The sequence below is a fragment of the Phodopus roborovskii genome, unplaced genomic scaffold, assembly GCF_943737965.1.
Source record: "Phodopus roborovskii unplaced genomic scaffold, PHOROB, whole genome shotgun sequence".
Lineage (NCBI taxonomy): Eukaryota > Metazoa > Chordata > Mammalia > Rodentia > Cricetidae > Phodopus > Phodopus roborovskii.
In genome coordinates, this window is record NW_026126485.1 from 2349324 (window position 1) to 2369942 (window position 20619).

At 41.6% G+C, this 20619-nt stretch overlaps 1 protein-coding gene across 1 annotated transcript; it reads right to left on the bottom strand.

The window, feature by feature from the left end:
* Nucleotides 1-12388: 12388 nt before the first annotated feature.
* CUNH7orf25 (chromosome unknown C7orf25 homolog) lies at nucleotides 12389-18561 on the bottom strand. The gene is made up of 2 exons (XM_051194722.1): nucleotides 18432-18561; nucleotides 12389-14270 (listed from the first exon to the last, which is right to left on the bottom strand). Exon 2 carries the CDS (start codon nucleotides 14037-14039, stop codon nucleotides 12774-12776), a length of 1266 nt encoding a protein of 421 aa, XP_051050679.1. The 5' UTR covers nucleotides 14040-14270; nucleotides 18432-18561; the 3' UTR covers nucleotides 12389-12773.
* Between the last annotated feature and the right edge of the window lie 2058 nt (nucleotides 18562-20619).

Consider the following 20619-nt stretch of genomic DNA (forward strand, 5'->3'; position numbering starts at 1 on the left):
CTGCACAGCTATGAAAACAGGCCTGTGAAGAACCCACAGAGTGGGAGAGAGTCTTTCCAGCTCTGCACCTGATGGAGGACAAATATCTAGAATATACAACGAACTAAAAAAACAGTGAAACAAATGACCAAATTAAAAAAGTGGGTTCCCAGTTCTAAATCCTCAGATGTGAGTATAGAAAGAATGTGGAGTAACTACAGGTACCAGAAAAATATAAAGGAATGAGGGTAGGGGGTTGGGGGATAGCAGAATACAGATGATATGAAGTAAGACATGGAGTAATGGAGAAGAGGCTCCAAATGAGGAGGAGGGATACTGACCAATACAGAAGGGAATAAGGGAATACGGGAATAAGGGACAAGGGACAAATTCGATAAAGGTTATTCGATAAAGCCTCAGTCATATTTTATCTTTACCTAAAATTATCACAAACATATTTTATCTTTACTTAAAATCATACACAACACACACACGCGTGCGCGTGCGTGCGTGCGTGCGCACGCACGTGCACACACACACACACACACACACACACACACACACACACACACACACACACACGAAATATACATTATTGGGCTGACAGTGCTCCCAACAAGAACCATTGATTAACAAAAACCCCAGAGCCAGGTATAAAGAACGTTCTTTTGAATGGTTGGTCAGGATAGTTCAAGCGACTCTGAAAACAATATATTGATGCAGCCCATGGTTGCCTCTCCAGGGTTGAGCATAGGCTGCTTTTTGTTGAAGACACTTTATACTCAGAACGAAGAACTCAGAAAGATTTGAGCTGGATATGACATGAAAGCCTTTTTTCCTGTGATCTATCTCCCACTGTTCCAAACATTACTATGCAAACTGCCAAGAGAGGGAAAGAATTCAACAATCCCACCCCACTGCAACACCCACAAATCACAACAATTACCAGCATAGCAAAGTATTCACAAAGGTGCAATAAGTGGCACTCACATGTTGGTGGCGACCAACAGCTGTCTAATTGGACTTAAGTACCACTCAACAGGAGGGAAATCATTCCTGGTACTAGAAACCTAACCAGCTTCCTGGGACCAGCATGTTCATGATCCTTAGAAAAGAATTTACTACTGCCACTTTGCTAGACTAGCACAATTGCTTACTACATTCTAACTTTATATTATCCTTATACCCACAGATAGAGGAAGCTTCAACCCCTCATCAAGGAAGTCTCTCTTTGCAGCAAATGGAGGCCATCAAAACCACAACTGGGCAATGCAGAGATTAACAGATCATGGGGATATATCTACATCAGTTCCAGAACATGAATTATATTGTGAAAATATCCATCCAACCAAAGCCATCTAAACATTCTATGCATCTCTATCAAAATTCCATAATAATTCTTCACAGAAACAGAAAAAAAATCTTAAATTTTTTTATCAGGGAAAAACAAACAAATTAAAACTACTTTTAGATTTATTTCATCGCAATCAAAATGGCCAAAAATAAAAATGGCAGCATCACTGTTTAGAAGGGAGTTAAGTGGTGTGTGGTAGTTTAAGTGAGAATGGCCTCTACATGCTCATGTTTGAATATTTGGTCCCCAGGCAGTAGTGCATCTTGGGAAGGGGTGGCCTCATTATAGGAAGTTTGTCACTGGGTAAGGGTTTTGAGACTTCAGAAATCTAATATCACTCACAGTGTGTGGCTCTCTGCGTCCTAAGATGTCAGCTGTCAGCTGTCCCTGCCACTGTGACTTTGCTCTGCCATCCTAGACTCTCATCCTCTGAAACCATAAGCCCAATTAGATGCTTTCTTTAATAAGTTTCCTTGGTTGTGGTGTTTTGCTGCAGCAATAGTAAAGTGCCTAATACGAAGCACAAACTGGGATGGGCACTATCAGAGTCAGTGTAAAAGCTCCTCAAAAGGCTGAAAAGGATAGATCTACCACAACATCTGGCCATACTTGATCTTTCTTATCCGTGGCTGTGCCAGTCACAATAGTTAGGAAATAAAAGCAGCCTAGACTTCCATCAACTGATGAATTAATAATGCAAATGTGAAACATTTTAATGATGCAATATTATTCAGCTGTTAAGAAAATGAAAATATGAAACTTGTAGTTAAATGCACAGAACCAGAAACACTCACCCTGATTGAGGTAACTGGAACTCAGAAACAGCAGATTTTTCTCTCGTTTGTGGATGTTAGCTTTTAAGTTTTCATCATGTTTTCTGGGTATTTGGAATACTCATTGGTTAGGGACATAATAAGGGATCATAGTTAGAGAATATGGCCTTTCATGTAAAGGGAAATAGAATACAGTGTTATATAGGAAGAAATGATCAGGAATGATTAAATGCTATGGGGAATGGGAAGGTAGAGTAGAGGAGGGCATGTGGAGAGGGATAACTAACAAAAAAAGGCCTTTGGAAAGATCTATATGCAGACTATACTGTAGCAGTTTCCATTTAAACTTTGATATATAGTTCAAAGTTTAAATGAAGCTACCCTATAATAAGATAACAATATACCAACTAGGCCTCGCACTACCAAATAAAAATCCCAGTACTGGGAATGGGTTAAGTATTTCTGAGTTGTTGGTCAAGTTCCCTTAGAACTCTACCCCCAAACATTACAGGATATTGACAATACAGTTAGTTACCCTCTACAACTAGGCAATAAGACACATTGTTGAAGATGTCATATACTTGACTCATATTGTTGACAGTGTACATGAATAAGCAGATTCTCTGTGGTATTTATTCTGTATACAGCTGACATTATTAACAATTAAAAAAAAATCAAGGTGCTCAAAGCCCCTTAAAAACTCAGGCGGAAAAGACAGCTCAGTGGTTAAAAGCACAGGTTGTTCTCTCAGAGAACCCAGGTTCCATTCCCAGCACACAGCTATAGTATACCTGGTATCCTTTTCTAGCCCCATTCCTCACCCCATCATTCCCAGGCATCAGGCACTAATGTGCTACACGGACATACATGCAGATAAAACATCTGTACACATAAAATAAAAAAGAAATAAAGGTTTCAAAACAAACAAATTATACAACAGCACCTTTGACCCTGGGCAACAAAGGGAACTAGAATAACAGACTGCACTAATAAAGAAATTATATTAACTGATGCTGCAAAATAGGACAAATGACGTTTATGGCTTTTTTTTAATTTTTGCAAATTTGATCCTTTCTTTAGCTCCAAAGATAACCAGTTACAAACATTTTTCACAAGATAACCTACTCTAAATTGACAAGGTCTAGAGTGACAAGGTCTGCCTCAGACAATCAGGTTTGGGGATGCTGTCAGAACAGGGCCATTAGCCAAAACAAATCAATGACTGGCATAGACGGTATGGATATGTACTAGGAGGCAACGCTATACAGAAAAGGCTTAGAGCACCCCCATGTGGTTAGTAGGGGTTACGACAAAGCCATGGCTTCTCAATATGTAAAAGTGGCTGGGGCTTCCTTAACTCTTTCTTCCCAATGGCAGCTATATGTGGCAGTGTTTCAAGACCGCCCTCAGTCTCACACTCTTATGGGTGAGTTAACCCTCCTTCCCCAGTGTTAGTAAAAGATAAATTTCCCAAGAAATTATTTATGAAAAGGAATAACAACCAAATAATTTTCAACAACTGTTTCTAAAGTGATTGAATAACTTGTGTTTATGGTTTTAGACATCATATTTTATTTTATTATTTTTTATTTATTTTATATAACCAAGTCCATTTAAATGAAAACAAACATTTATAGACAATATTTGGGAATTTAGGCATCTTTCCAAACTACTTCCTGCTGGTAAGGGGTGCTGTCATGGGGGATTCAAAGAAGATGCAGAAATCCTGGCTGTAGTCTGTCAGGCTGCTTTGTCCAGCTGTTTTGAATGTAGGATCACCTGGTACTCTGTTTCAGGCGGTCTGGCGTGATCAAACCACATTAGTCTGGAAGGAATCCACAGCTTTTCTTTTTCTGTGGAAACAAAACTAGAAATCCTTTTCCCCAGTAACTTTAGACATCATATTTTAAAGATAGCAAGTTCATAAGGATACACAGACACAGTGACGCACAACACAACCACTACAGTGGATGATGTTAAAGGGGGGAGGGGATATGAATAGGGTTGGGATAAAAGGTACAAACATTTTAAATTAACTATTTATAATGAAACAAAAGAGACTGACAAAAAGCCAGTAGCAAATCACAGTGTCTCAGTTTAGGAGGAAGGGACAACATGGCAGGAAGCAGAGACAGGAAATACACACCCACCCATGTAGGGGAAGACCTCCTCAGGGAAGAAGGATTGACATCACCTGGGCGGCCACTGCGGTAATCACTCAATGGCTTTACATCCGAAAAGCACCAGGAACATTACAGGATTCTAATGTCAAGGGCATGGAGGAGGATGTAGGAGACTGCTAAGGTCCATAAATTATTACTGTCTGGGAACACTCACCCACTTAGAGCTACGTGCAAGGCAGGACAGTGTGACATTCCTAGCCTAAGAGAAACTACATGTTATGAAAATGGGTCGGGCCCTGAAAATGTAGCTTAAGAGTTGTTCAAAGTCTGGCTGTGAAGAGCGGCAGAGGCGATGCAGAAAGAGGAAGAGAGTAGCGGGAGTGGGGTAGAGGAGGAAGCTGTGTGACACTATGCCGGAGAAATGTGAGGGATGAGAAACAAGCATGAGAGAAGTGTGAAGGAGAAGTGTGAGGGAGCGAGTGGCTGAAAGCGAGTGCGTGGAGAGTGGGTAAATGATGTAGAAGTATGTGTGTGAGTGTGTGAGTGTTTGTGTGTGTGTGTGTGTGTGTGTGTGTGTGTGTGTGTGTGTGTGAGAGAGAGAGAGAGAGAGAGAGAGAGAGAGAACTGTGTGGAAGAGCTGCTGCTCCACAAAGGAGCTGTGCCTGGGAACTGTCAAGTGTGAGAGAGCTATGTAAATGAGATGTATAACCGTGGCTGTGTGGAGATTTGTGTCTGTGTTGAGGCAAGGAAAATGAGGCTGTATAGAAAAGAGATGTAGAGTCCATGGCCATACCACCCTGAACACTCCCGATCTCGTCTGATTGCAGAAGCTAAGCAGGGTCAGGCCTGGTTAGTACTTGGATGGGAGAAAAGAGATGCAGAAGAGAAATGTATGTAAAAGAAAGATGTGTAGCCATGTGCAAAGAGTTGTAGCTGAATATAGAAATATGTAACTGTGCAGGAGAGAGGTGTATGTGTATTAAGAGAGAGTATCAAGAAAGAGAGATTAAGTTGAAGTAAAAAAAAAAAAAAAAAAAAGGTCACCATCATCAAAGCCTTTTCTTAGGTTACCAGCAGAGAGTGTGTGCTTCCCCTCAGATAGGAAAAGTCTAGCAACTCTTAGATAAGAATTGTTCCTAAGACCTCACTACTCCAAGGTCTTCTTTTTACTACCCTGGAGCAGATCTGGGAGCTGGCCTTCTGGGTCTGCATCACCATCGTATGTCCCAACTTAACCCCTACATAATGTGTGCCTCACTCTGGAGTTCAGATCAGGAAACACTAGCTGCAGGTCTGAACAACAGGTTCCTACTCAAATGCATGCAATGTTTGGTGGTACATAGTGCGGTAGCCTCTTTGAAATTGGATGGAGAACACTTCAAGGACCCTCAACCCATTTTATATTTTGCTATTATTTTATATTAAACATACTTATAGAGCCTATGTATGTATGTATAGCCTTGTGCCATCTCACACACATACACACACACACATTACATATGCTACCACTCTATCTGGTAGTTCCAAGTTTCCTTCTATGCTTCTCACTGCAAATTCTCATTCAGTCAAAAAATAATAATCTTATTGGAATTGGTGAAGTTTGGCAAAAGAGTGTTTTCAAGCTATTTATGTTTATGTCATGTAGTGATAGTGATTGCCTGAGTCTAATTTTTGTATGTTTTATTTACCTAGGAATCTCCGTGGTGCTGTTAAGATAGGGGTTTTGTGTAGAACAAAGATGTAACAGGTTTCTTTTTCTGCTATTCCAAACTGCTACAATCAAATGTCCATGCTGTGTCACTGGATGAAGTATGCAAGATCCTCTTTCATAGGGCTTGCAGGCTTTCTATGGTTCTGGTTTCAAGAATAACACATCATTGCATAGCTTTGGGGTGTTGAGGGAATGAAGAAAAGACAACACAGAGACATAGAAAAGCTAGGTTTCAGTGGATTGGGCTCTCTGACCATGAAACCAAAGCACCTCAGAAGCTCGGTGTGTATATTACATAGAGTTGAACTGGCAGGCAGAATTACTGGAGCAAGAAAGGGGTATTATCTTTAGAAGAAAGAGGCAGGGTTTATGGTATACAGCTGGAAAAGGGGACAGGTTTAGCCAATCTCAGCAGGGACAGTCTCTGTGGGGGAGCAGTCTTCAGGCTACTGTAAACATTGCAGGAGGGGAGCTATGCTGGATATTTTCTACACACACTATCAACAACCAACTTGTACTCTTGAGGAAGACTTTGCCATTTCTTTGAGTCTTACTCAGAGTTTGGAAGGCTGAAGCCAGGGTCCTGACATTGCTGTGTTCATGTCAAAAACTTTCATTGAGGACTCAGCACACTCAGAACTTCCTCTGCTCCCTGCATGGGATCTTATTGATCAACAAGCCTACCCTTATTCTAGCTCCTGATGAAGGCTAATTCCTGCATGGTAGGATTAGCCAGTTGTTAAGTGTGGGTACTCTGCCCTCTTTGTCCTGGGAACAAGATTCCCATAGGTGAAGTTTTTTGTTTTGTTTCTATTATTTTTATCTGAAATGTGTATTCTTAAAATGATAGTGTGTAATACTTTCTGTTTTATCTACCATGTTGCCAGATTTGAATATCAGACCTACGTTCATATTCTAGAAAAAAAAATGTGAAAACATCCATAATACAGTGATGCTCAGACAACCAGGCCACTAAAACAAAAGCTAAGCCATTCCTCACAAGACCCTTCTTTCCATGTAAGATACTACAGCCCCATTTAAGGTGTGCACTATTTCACTCTTAAAGCAAGAGTAAAAACTTACCTGATGAAGCTGACTAGACCAGAACATTTTTGGAGAAAACTGCTTACCTATTTTTAAAACTGACTTAAGTTATTGCTTCTCCTGATTTATACTTCCTCCTTGATTCTAATTCATATTTCCTAAGAAAATTGTTTCAATGTGTTCCAAGAATTTTCACCCTGAGGAAGACTAAAAATGCACACACAACCAAGGTTCCAATAACAAACTTAAGTTATAGTCTGCCACAATTCACCCTGAAAAACCAGTGAGTTCACTAGGCTTACTTAAAGAGCAATGAATGAATTGTTAGGGGCAGCAGCTTTGGATGAGCTTAAAGCCGCCATCTTGGATTGTCTGCACCCAGCAAAGATGATGGCTTCCTTGTTGCTGTGCAGAGAAAGTCCCCTCCTCTAAGCTCTCCCAGAGACCCCCAAGCCTAGATGTAATTAGGGTATGCACGAATTGCACATGACTGGTTGGGAAGGGAGGCTAGATACTCATGTGAGGGTCTCCTGACCCAACTTGCTTCTTCTTCCTATGAGAAAAAAATCACAGTCAACAAGTCTAGCTGTGATGAGAACTTTTGATGGCAGTGGTTTGGCTTGAAGGGCAGCCCTGTACAACACAGTGACATTTTTAAATTTACTAAATTATTGTATTCACCTATAATTAATCTTTTCCAGAGTGTTCATGTTAAGGCCATGGGGAAACTTCTAGAAATGAGTTACCACCTCCCACCCTGTGGGGTCAGGGAGTCTCTTGTTGCTTCGGCCATCTCCGCCATAATCCAGGGTAGTGGGCCTGTGAGCATCCATGTGTTTTTCCTGTCTGCCCTCACCCTTCTGTAGGGGGGTGGGGATTCCAGGTGTGTACTGTACCATCTGGCTTATGTAGGTTCTTAGATCAAAATCAGATCAACAGGCATGCACAACTATCAATTTTACCAGCTGGTCCACCTCTCCAGCCTCAAGGCATATTTCTTAATACTTAAAATTAAGTGGCTTTATGGCTCAAAACCAGATTTTAAAGTTATCTTTCTATAATAAGGTGTTTTTTTTTTTAAACATACTTTTACTTTTGACTACTGAAGTAGAATAAGGTAGAAAAGGCCAATTATTAATACTGATTTGTTTATTTAGTGATTTACTTAAAGTGCTACTTGTACTGCCAATTTGCCAAGCCTGATTTCACTTGCCAACAGAATGACCTGGAGGACTAGCTGAAGTAATGGGTCATAGCCCTTCATGACCTGCTGACTGCCACCCTGCCTTGTAGTTTTAGAGCAGCATTTCTCAATCTGTGGGTCACAAACACTTTGAGGGTTAAACGGTTCTTTCAAAGGGGTTCAATATTAGATATTTACATTAAGATTAATAACAGTAGCAACATTAAAGTTATGAAGTAGCAATAAAAATAACTTCTTGGTTGGGGGGTCATCACATGAGGAACTGCATTAAAGGGTTGCAGCAATAGGAAGGTTAGGAACCACTGTTTTAGAGTATAAAAATGGGAATACAAACTGGATCCAGCATCCGAAGCCTCCCAGAAGCTATTCTGGCCTCAGTCTACCAGTGACATCTATCTCTCCCACTACCATTGGTGTCAGAATGCTCATTCCAGACGAGTCCTGAAACACTACCACTTCCCCTGGTACAACTGTGTGTTGTTTTTGTTTATCTCCACACTTCACAATGTTTTAGACATTAGGCATTTGCTTTACTTCCTAACAGGATTTAAGTTTTGAGCTGGCATTTACCTAGACATTCTTATTGTAATTTTCATCATTTTTTACATTGTGAGTTGATCCCTTTGGTCAACCTGAGTAGGCTCTTATGTATGGAGTATGCTGCAGGGAATAACTCCAGAGAGCAGTTTGATATACTCTAGGACCTAGCGTCCCAGTAAAGGACCACATCTGTATCTATTTCTTGTATTTATTATATTGCTGTAACTGTAATCTCTGGATGCCTGGAAAGAGTCAATGGTGTTTGGCAGGGCCACAGATGTGGCCCCCTCAGAAAGCAGTTTCTTCAGAATGATATGGCTGTTCACATTGTAGTTGGTAAAGACTCCAAGTTCTTAGGACCTGTTTCCAGAAAACAGGAAGCCATCTCCCTTCCTACCATCTTTTTGTTTAGATTCCAGCCCTCCCTCCTTGCCTGGCAGCGGATGGCAGACCCCAGTGAATACTAAATGAAGTTAATACCGTGCCAGTGCTGCTTCAAATACAGCCTGTATCCAGATAGTCCACCGTTCTTACTCTGCTCAAGGTGAACAATCACCAAATGCTTTCGTCAAACCACAGGCTTTTGTTGTTTTCCTAAAAGAGATCTGATCTTAAGCCAATCTTGACTGCTCTTCCAAAGGTCCTCAGTTCAAATCCCAGCAACCACATGGTGGCTAACAACCATCTATACTGGGATGTGATTCCCTCTTCTGGCCTACAAACATACATGCAGGCAGAACACTGTATATATAAAAAATAAAATAAACCTTAAGAAATAGAACAAAACAAAAAAACATAATAAATATAATGTAATAATATTATAATATGATATATAATAAAAAGAGTAAAATTCAAAAAATACTTCTGTAGGGGGAAGGGACAAGTCCCCCAGAGCACATGGGAAGTGGGGAGCCAGTGAATGGAGAGAGAAGAAGGATAAAGAGAGGGGGAGGAGAGGAAAGCATGTGCGACTAAGAAGATTGAGTCAGGGTAGGAACAGAAGACAGAAGAGAGAGAGAGAACATAAAAGAGGGAGCCATTATTGGTTTGTAGAGAAAACTGAACCTAAAGAAAGGTCTAGAGACCTACAAGACTGCCGCCAACTAACAATTTGGCAACCATGGAAAGGCTACCATAAATGCCCTCCCCAGATAGTGAGATCAACAACTAACTTATCCACCATCATAGAGCCCTCATCTAATACCTGTTGGAAAAAGAAGCAAACATCCATACCTGTAAGGAGTATGGTTTTTTTTTTAAACACTAAGTCGAACTAGAATCCAGATGCAGAGGGAGAGGACAAGACCAGGTTACAGAAACACGTAGAGACAGCTGACCTGAACAAGGAGGAGCTAACGGGCCACCAGACTGATAGCTGGGAATCCAGCATGGGACTGACAGCACCGCCCCCCCCCGAATATGGGTCTCAGCCAGAAGGACTGAGCAATCTAAGGGACCTCAGATAGTGGAACCAGGAAGTATCCCTGGTGCACAAAAGGACCTTGCGGACACATCCCCCATGGAGGGATAACTGCCTTAACCTAGAGACAGGAGAGAAGTCCTAGTCCCTACTTCAAATGACTTGACAGATCTATATGACCCCACCTGGATGGCATTGCCCTATAAGTGGAATTGGGGCGGGGGGGGGGGATGGAAGGGTGGTCAGGGTGCATGTGAGGGGGAAGAGAGGGTAAGAGGGAGGGAGGGAGGGGAACTGAGATCGGCATGTAAAATAAATAAAAAAAAAAAGAAAACATACACATATAAGTAACACTGTAAAAACAATACTTCTGTTTCTCTGGCCTGGTTTTCCTCCAGGCCCTCACATTCATTCTTTGATCACACTTTTTTTACTTACATATTTTATAAAGCTTCACCCCTGAAATCATCAAGCATCATTCCATTTTGACTTCTGACCCCAGATCGAGAATTATTCCCTTACCATGTATTCACGGTATTTGGTGAATAATTTAATATATTATATATTTGTCTTTTGCCTCCATTTTAAGCATTCCTCATAATTATCTGCTGTTTCATACCAAACTATTCCACACTTAGAACTATCGCTAAGCATTTTAATCTTAAATCAGTGGTTCTCAACTTTCCTAACACTGAGACCCTTTAATACAGCCCCTCATGTTGTGATGACCCAACCATAAAATTACTTTCATTGCTACTTCATAGCAGTAATTTTTCTAGTTATGAATTGTAATGTAAACACCCATGTTTCCCAATGGTCTTAGGTGATTCCTGTGAAAGGGTCACTTAAACCCCAAAAGGGTCACAACCCACATATTGAGAATCACTGCCTTTAAAATGTACTCAAAATTCTAAATTTTATTTCTGAAACTAGACAATACCCCCCCAACCCACACATACACACTAAAATTGAAACCTAATTCATAGCTCTTCCTAGAGGAAATACATTTAGCGATTTCTTTTCCCAGAGAAGTGCCACCCTGCATTTAATTTTTCATTCATTGGAGTGCTTGAAATTGAGTTTCCCTTCTTGTGACTCAGCAAAGTTGGCACAGTATAGCGATCAGGCTCCCAGATCAAATTCCAATACTAATTCCTAGTTAGTGAAGATAATGCTACTCTCAAATTCCCAGTTTTGAGGAGAAATATATACTTGCCTTGTTAAGTTATTTTATTGTGAATGATAAGGTATTTCGTACACTATAGTCACAAAATTTACTTTTAATTAAAAGCTGCTATCATTCACTATCCTCACCACCATTTGTTTTTGTCCCATCACCATTTCTTGAGTGACATAATGCAACAATCACTTGCTATCAGCTAACAAAATAAGGTAGTTGTTTTTTTTTTTTTTTTATAATTCAAAATTCTTGCAACACAGGGTTGTTAAAAGTAAAATCTAAATTTTTAAAAATAAAATTTTCAACTTGTCCAAATATTTTACCTTCAATGGTCTAGGTTTAGCTTAGAAGGACAGTTGGCTACCTTTTCTTTCTACAGCAGTGTGCTGGCTAGTTTTATATTAACTTGACACAGCCTAAAGTCATCTGAGAGGAAGCTGCAAAAATGCCTCTATAATATTGGGCTGTAAGCAAGCCTGTGGGGCATTTTCTTAATTAGTGATTGATGCGGGGAGGGCCCAGGCCATCATTGTGTGTGGTGCCACCTCTGGGCTGGTGGTCCTGAGGATAAGAAAGCAGGCTGAGCAAGTCATGAGGAACAACCCAGAATCAGCACTTCTCCAAGGCCTCTGAATCAGCTCCTGCCTCCAGGTTCCCAGCTGGCTTGAGTTCCTGCCTCATCTTCCTGAACCTATTGGATATGTGAGCCAAATAACTCCCTTCCTCTCCAAGCTGCTGCAACAGTGATCTTAGCTGAGACAAGTGGCACACCAATAAATAGATAGGCTTCAACTCACCTAAATCCACTCTGTAAACATGCCCACTAGACTGTGTCTGACACAAAGCCATTGTTTTTAAAATTAAGTATTTAAAAAATATTCTCTTCTTCCTATAAGAATTTTAGTTTTAGTTTAATTTTTAAAACTTTTAGTAATATTAGTTTTACTTTTTTTTTAGCATTTTCTTTTCACTAATAACAAGCAGCAACTTTAGGATCGGACATAACTATTATTTTCCACTTTCGGTTGACATAATTGATAAATACAATGAAAAGCAGGCCTCAGAATTTTCTCCAGATATTTAATGAAGTCAAGAGTCATGTAGCCACATTCCATGAAATGCAATTACCTGTGGTGAAGGCTGAGCCCTCTGAAGCAAACAAAAGCATTACAAGATGACTGAAAGCCTTACACAGATATATTTCTGTTCTTACCTGCTATAGTGTAGTTTGTAATGTAATGCAGAGATAAATAAGGTCTCTTGGGTTTTTTTTTTTTTTTCTAATTTATCAATCTTAAATAGGCAGAACACAAAAAACTTCTACTTAAACATATAAGAGTTTTAAATATTACTTTTACTATTAACTTTTTTTCTCCCAACATGGACGAGAAGGCCAGCCTTTGGTATAAATAATGTATTTCCATGACAACACTTACAGGATACCACTAGTGCACACTCTCATTGGTGAAGTCTTTTGGTAAGGGTACAGCTAAAGCCTCTTTACTCTCAGTAAGTGCTCTGGGCTGATGGATGAACACACTGAATTTAACACCCTGGTTGTTGGCAGCCCTGACAAAGCCACTATTGGCAGTCATGGTGATGGCTTTCAGAGTATCTCCTGTCCCAAAAATCGTTAATGAGCGGCTATTAATTTTTGAACTGGCTACTAGTCTCAAGGCACGCTCAGAAGGCTGGTCTGGTACCACACTGATGCGTTTAATTAGTAGAGTGGCTCTTTCTCTCTCTCCTGGCCCTCCTAAGGTGTCTAGAATAGACTGAAAATCCTTGACAGCAGATTCACAGGCAAACAATTCCTTGTCCTTCATAAATGCTTCCAGCTGAGGTAAAACCTGCTCCTTCCTCTCCTGCTCCGCTTGTTCCGTGAGTACTTTCTCTTTGAAGATAAAGTGGCAGCCTCCATAACTCATGGCAGATACATATGTGATTAAAGTAGTAATGTCCAGATTTACTCTTTTGCATACATCAACCTTGATCTCTGTTGGAAATGCAACGTGCGCCAGGACATTCTCTCGGTCTACTCTTGTCACCTGCAGAAGTTCTTGGCCCTCATCATCGGACTCGCTCTCGCTCAATTCTAACTCTTCAGGGTGATTTAACAAAGAGTTGACGGCTACGATGTCTCCTCTGACAGATATGCCCATATCTTTCAGCTTTTCTGCCATGGGGCTAGAGACACTGTTGTAAAATGCAAAGACAATGTGAGGGTTGCTATACTGCACTGGTTGCTGGTGACTGGCCTGGAGGAAGTCTTCAGCCTGCTCAATAATGCTTTTGTCACCATACTGGCCCCTGCCCAGCCAGATGTTATGCAGCGCTTCAGCCTTTCTGCCAATAGCTTTGACCCAAGTATGACCTCCATTTGCTACTACATCCACCACAAGAGTCTGCTTTTCTCCCAAGGTGTCTGTGTAACCAAAAACACGAAGAACACTGACAACTTCTTCCAGGTTTTCTGCCGATTCCACAATGGCTTTCAAGTGTGTTAGATTTGTGCTTTGTAAGTGGGATTCTTTAATAGCTACCTTCCCAGCCTCTATTTTCTGTAAGAATTTTAGCTCTGCCTTCAGTTTGCTACACAGTTTTGCACCACCTTCTATGCCACCTTTTCTTGATCTAGAAAGGGATTCTGCCCTCTTGATCAGTTCCTTGGCTATGGCAATTCTTTCTGAGAGCATGGAGTGTGCAGACATGCTGACAGCATTATTCAATGTACTTCTACTGCCAGGATGATTAAAACGTTCAACCTAGCAACAAAATGAAGATTGAGAATATGAACCTCGGCTTCAGTGTATGGGATTTTGGGGGTCTCCTTCCTTTGACCCTTGAAGAAAGTTGTACATCTAAACTCTTCTTGGAGTGTGCTGGATTCTGATGCTTGTTTAGACCTTCATTTCTTCAGACTATGAGATCCACAGCAAGTCCTATGTCGGGATAAAAAGCAGGAGTTTGGCAATGGACTCTTTATCTCTTTAAATAACTAACCTTACTATTCAGCTGCTGAAAAAATTTAAAGGTCCCAAACATCAACATTAAAAGTTTAAAATAACCTCCCATACACTCTTTCCATTAGGAGATCCCAACAACATCCCTGCCAAAAGTCTCCCCACCCCCAACTCAACTCTACCCACTCTAGCCAGCTCCACTCCCTACTGCCTACATCTCTTCTCCAGAAAGACATCAGACTGTGCCTTCAACTACAACTGACACTACTATCCAAGGACCCACACCAACAACTCCACCCATTCCTACAACTTGCCTAAGGAGAAAGTGTCCTGCCTACCTTCCAGCACCCTTTCTCATATACCACTTTAAGGTAGGGAGCCAGCAACTCCTGCCATCCCTAGCTGGGTAGCCTAGATTCACCCACTAACTCAATTCTGTCCACCCCAGCCAGCTCTATACATCTCTGATGTGCACACCTGACCTCTTCTCTAAGCACACACCAGACTCATTCCTCCAACTACACCCATCCCTAAAACCTGATGAGGACCTACCTCTAGAGGTAGCAACTCCAGGAATTCCACCTACCCCTGAGACACACCTAAGGATCATGAATCCCTGCCTTCTGGACCCCATAGCTGGCAGGGATCCAACACTCATATTGCCAATTCTACCAGCATTCACTGCCTTAGAAAAGTACTGAGCACCCCCACCCCAACAGACTACTAAAGACTGACTGTAAGAATCCTGTCTCTACAGAGAAGGACCAGCATGCACAAGACACAGGACGGAGGAATCCCAGTACAGGGAAGGGGAAGTGAGCACAAAGCCCCACCCCTTACCAAGAAACTATTTGTAATTCATTAGATCTGGGAAAGAAATACCAGTTTTCTTCAATGGAGTGAACTCAAGTCTCACGTTCGGGAACAGCTGACCAAAACAATATGGATCCCATGTTTTTTGTGTGCTTTGTTTTTTGTTGTTTTGAGAGAACATGAAGTTGGGCAGGAGAGGATGGAGGGCATATATCTGGAAAGGGGAAAACTATAATAAAAATATATTGCATGAAAAAATTTAAACAAAACAAAACAAAAAAAAAAACCTGTTCAACACTGGAAAAAGATAATGGAGATATACCAGAAGTTGGGAAGACCACTCAAGGATTGGTAGAATTAATATTTTGAAAATGACTATCCTACCGAAAGCAAAATGCTTATATCCACCATCAGATTTCCAAAATAATTCTTTACAGAATTTGTAAAAACAATCTTAAATTTCATTAGCCTAAACAATGACAAAATGGCTGAAGGTATCACCTCAGATTTCAGGTTATACCACAGAGTTATAGCTATGACAACAGCATAGCACTAACAAAAACAAATTCACTGATCAATGGAAAATAAATTGTGGGCCCATATATGAACTCCCACTCCTAAAACCACTTGATTTTTTAACAAAGCCAATAATAAGACACTGGAGAAAATAAAGCATCTTCAATAAGTGGTATTGGTCAAACTGGATAGCTAAAATAGAAGAATGAAACTTGATCTTTCTCTATCACCTTACACAAAACTAAACTCCAAATGGGTCCAGGACCTCAACCTAAGATCTGATATCCTAACTTTGACAGTGGAGAAAGGATAGAACATACTAGAACTCATTGGCGTAGGAAAGAACTTTCTAAACAGGACTTTTGTGACACAAACATTAAGAACAATTAATAAATGAAACCTCAAACTAAAAAGTTTCTAGTTGGCAAAAGATGCCATTACCTGAGTAAAGAGGCAGCCTACAAAATGGGGGTGGGCGTAGATTAACATCTATACACCTGACAGAAGTGTTAGAGTATAAAATAAATATGGAACTGAAAACATACCTACAGAGATCAGGACATTACTAAGGGGCCATAGGAAGGGGCTTTTAGGGGAGGAGAGATGGAATATACTGGTGTTAAGGATTAAATGTAAAAAATAGAACAGAAATGGTTAAGCTGGGGTGAGAGTGGAGTGTAGGATAGGAGGGAAATACCGGAAAGGGGGGGGGGACCACTAATGACCTTTCAAAAAGGCACATGGAAACCTAGTATGTTGAAGTTTACACACACACACCAAGAGTTAAAATGTAATTACCTTACAACAGAGCATCAATGTCCCTACTAGACACAAGGCTAACAAAAAGCCCAGTGTCAGAAATGGGTTACTTCTTTTGGAGTTGCTGTCCAGTGAGGCCTCACAGACCCCAGACATTACAGGGTATTGTCAATGTTCTTGGTCACCATACAGAACTTGATGGTAGTAAGACCCTACTGCTGAAAACACCACTAATTTGAGTCACAGAACACGGAGAAATGGAGTTGTTACAGACCTCAAAGTTTCAACCCTACTGGCTAGTTTTCATAGTTCTGCAAGGTATTATGCAGGTTAACAGAGGGGAACGCAATCTTCAATAATATCCAGCTATAAATCCTTGGAGTCACTATTATGCCTAGCCTGGCAAGATGTGCCCACACGCACAATAGCAGCAAATATCAAGGGAGTAACCAACCACTTTATGGTTGGAGTTAAGGCCCACCCTACAGGATGGAACCCATACCAGGCATCATTATTAGGCTAAGAATCTATGCTAGGCAGGTCATTCTCCCTAGAGGAAAGCTTACTACTATGTTGCTAAATAGCATAAAACTAACTCCTAGGGAACAGTAGTGGTACACCCCTTTAATCCCAGCACTCAGGAGTAGCAGTAGGTAAATCCCCAAGTTCAAAGTCACCCTGGTTTATAGAGTGAGTTTCAAGATGGCCAGGGCTCCACAGAGAAGCCCTGTCTGAAAAAAAAAAAAAAAAAAAAACAAAATAATAATAATTAATAATAAATAAACAAACTTTTATTGACTAACCATTATATCCACAGATGAATGCATCTCTCAGCCCTCATTTGAGAAGCTTCTATTTGCAACTGATGGAATTAACACAGTGACAACTGGCCAAGGTGCAGGGAATGTAAGACCCCATGGCTCTTAGCCCTAAAGGGATATATGACACCCTCACTAGGCTCAGAGACAGAAGTACTAGATGACTACAAGCAAACCTCTTCTGAACACAACAGGGCAGCTGTATTTATTAGTTGTGACAGCATGCACAAAACTTGTGCAAGCACAAGCCAGACCACACCGAGCATGGAAAGGGGAGTTGGGCTCAGAATCCCTCCCCTACCCAGGCAACTAGTGGCAATTTTTAGCTGCCAGGAGAGGTAAAGAGCGTTTTCTCTAAGAATATAGTCCCTAGCATGCCACCCACTCTCCAGCGGAAGATCACACATCCAAGACTATGTGAAGGAGAGGTGGTGGTAGATGGGTGGGAAGTTGGGGTAAATCTGAGAATAATTGGGGGAGCCAGGGCAAATATGAACAAAACATATGGTATGAAATTCTCAAATGACTGTTGTTGCTTTATGTAAAAAAAACAATCATTTTAACATTAAAAGACACAAATTGTCCAAAGCAAGAGTCTGTCCTAAACTGGCAATACTAGGGTCTCTCACTTTTTACTCCCTCGGTAGATAATCTTTGTTTCCATGGTTTTGTTTCTCTACACAGCACTGGCTGTCCTGGAACTCCCTTTGGAGATCAGGCTGGCCTTGAACTCAGAGATCTGCCTGCTTCTGCTTCCCAAGTACTGGGATTAAACGTGTGCACCGTCACACCAGGATAAATGTCTTTTAAGGAGTTGCCTCTTTATCTCCATTGGGTACAAATGCCAAGGAATCAAGACTGCGTGATTCCTGCATGTGACGTCAACTTGCATGTTTTTAAAAGAACAAAGGGGACAATCAACTTCCCTTCTGAAGGGCTGGAAGAGGGACTCAAAAGAGCATAGCAGGGTGGCCAGGATGGCTACTGGGCTACAGCAAGGTGGGAGGTTCCAGGGGTGAGGTGCTTCTGGATGGGTATGGTTCTCATCCCGTTAAGTCCACCTGCACAGCTGAGCCTGACCCAACAGGTCCGGATCAAACAGGCTCCTGCTGGCCCAGTGCTTAGAGGCCAGAATAGGGAAGACGCAGAACTGACCCTTCCAATGGGGACACCCGGCCCAGCCCCTCCCTCTCTTCCCACCTCCCTCTTCCCCACTCAGTCCCCGGATCCTCACCAGCAGCGCCAGACCCCACGCGCACACGGTGAGGGCACACAGAGGCAATATGCGGGGACAGCTCAGCAACCAGCCCTCACCTTGCTCTGCTGAGACACACTCCGCCTGCTGAGCCCCGCCTCCGGCATTACGTGGTTCCGGCCCGGTGAGCTTGAGCTCGAGAGTCCCGGGCGGCAGAGCGGCGGCCATATTTGTTGAGGGCACCATGTGTGACTGAAAGCTGAGTTGCTGGGGAGCAGAGGCGGGGCTAGGGCTGGGTCCCATTCTTCTGGATGGCACAACTCATTTGGGTCTCAGGTTTGGTTATTTTTAACGAAAACCGGAGAGCCATCAGAGGCTCCAAACGGCTCTCGGAAGCACTTTTATTTGCACCATCCTGGCCCTTACAGAGGAGCCTTTAAATGTGCTGTCAGACCGAACACCGCAGAGAGCTACATAGCCAAGTGGAGTTACCCAGAAAAGAAATTGAGACTTAGGTTGTCATCTTTTTCTTGCGTGCTGCTCCTTGTGCCAAGTGCTACTTGCAGGATTGAAGTAACTACAAATCCCACTACCCAAATCATCTTAAAACGGGAGCAATGTCTCTACCGGTGCTTACTGGCGGCCAGCGCTATGCTAAGTACTTCACACACTGATTTATTTAGTGCTAAACAGACTGGTGGATAGATGAATTTTGCAGCAGAGCCACAGGCAAGTTATTTAAACCCAGGCAACCCCTGGGTTTGCATGCCTCCAGCACAGCTCAAAACACCTGTCAGGGTTTATCAAGCCAACTCAGGGCTTTGGAATTTCAGGTGCGAGACAGAATTAAAAACATACTGTTGAGAACAAACCAGAGTCCTCTCTTCCATCTGGTGTAGCTGGTCCATTCCTTATCCTGCCCCAGAAATAAGTTTATGGCGATGAAGGTAAAAAAAAAAAAAAAAGCGTACCCGATTAAAGTGCAACAAAAGATAGCCCCCATTATTAAGTGTTTTTTCTAAGCCTACTTGCTCCTCCAGGGCTCCCATCTTCCATTACCTGCCCTGTCCCACCTTTCCCCCTTGAAACTGAAAGAAAAATAAATAAATAAATAAATGCTACTGCCTCCCATTAACAAGGCAGGAATGCATTGTGACAATAGAAACCAAAACAGTGTATCTTGTCCAAAAATATTCTAAGATTATGCTACGTGTTTCTAAACTTTGTTGGTCAAAACCTCTCCAATTACATTTAAGTCATTGAACTGGTCCCCTGTGCATACTGGTCATAAACAGTCTGTTCAGAGTGCCTTTTATTCTAAGTTGCCTAAGGAGAGAAACCCAATCAAAATTATGTAACAGGCTTCCACAAAGGAAATGGGTTTAAATGCCTAACTACATGCTGGCTGCTAAGGACCTACTTACAGTGACTGTTGTTCTCACACTAAAGAGGGGGTGCAGTTCTGACCCTAGTATTTTATTACCAGCATTTATATTTACCCTTAAGAAATGTTTTCACCAGCTAAAAGAATACAATGGGGGAAGGAAAGCATCTTCCACAAATGGTGCTGGCACAACTGGATGATGGTGTGTAGAAGACTACAGATAGACCAATGTCAGTCGCCATGCACAAAACTCAAGTCCAAATGGATCAAAGACCTCAACATAAATCCAGCCACACTTTCTCTTAGAAGAGAAAGTAGGAGGTATCCTTGAACTATTGGTATAGGAGACCGCTTCCTGAACATAACTGTGCTCCAGGAGCACAGACACTGATATCAACAATTAATAAATGGGACCTCCTCAAATTTAGAAGTTTCTGTAAGGCAAAGGACACAGTGGACAAGACCAAACGGCAGCCCACAGACTGGGAAAAGATTTTTATTAATCCTATATCTGACAAAGAGTTGATCTCCAAAATATACAAAGAACTCAAGAAAACTGGTCAATAAAACACCAAATAACCCTATTAAAAATGGAGTACAGAACTGAAAAAAGAATTCTCAATAGAGGAAATCAAAATGGCTAAAAGACACTAAAGAAAGTGCTCAACATCCTTAACTATCAGGGAAATGCGAATCAAAACAACTTTGAGATACCATCTTACTTCTGCCAGAATGGCCAAAATTAGAAACGCCAATAACAACTTATGCTGGAGAGGATGTGGAGAAAGGAGAACACTCCTCCACTGCTGGTGGGAGTGCAAACTCGTACAGCCATTTTGGAGA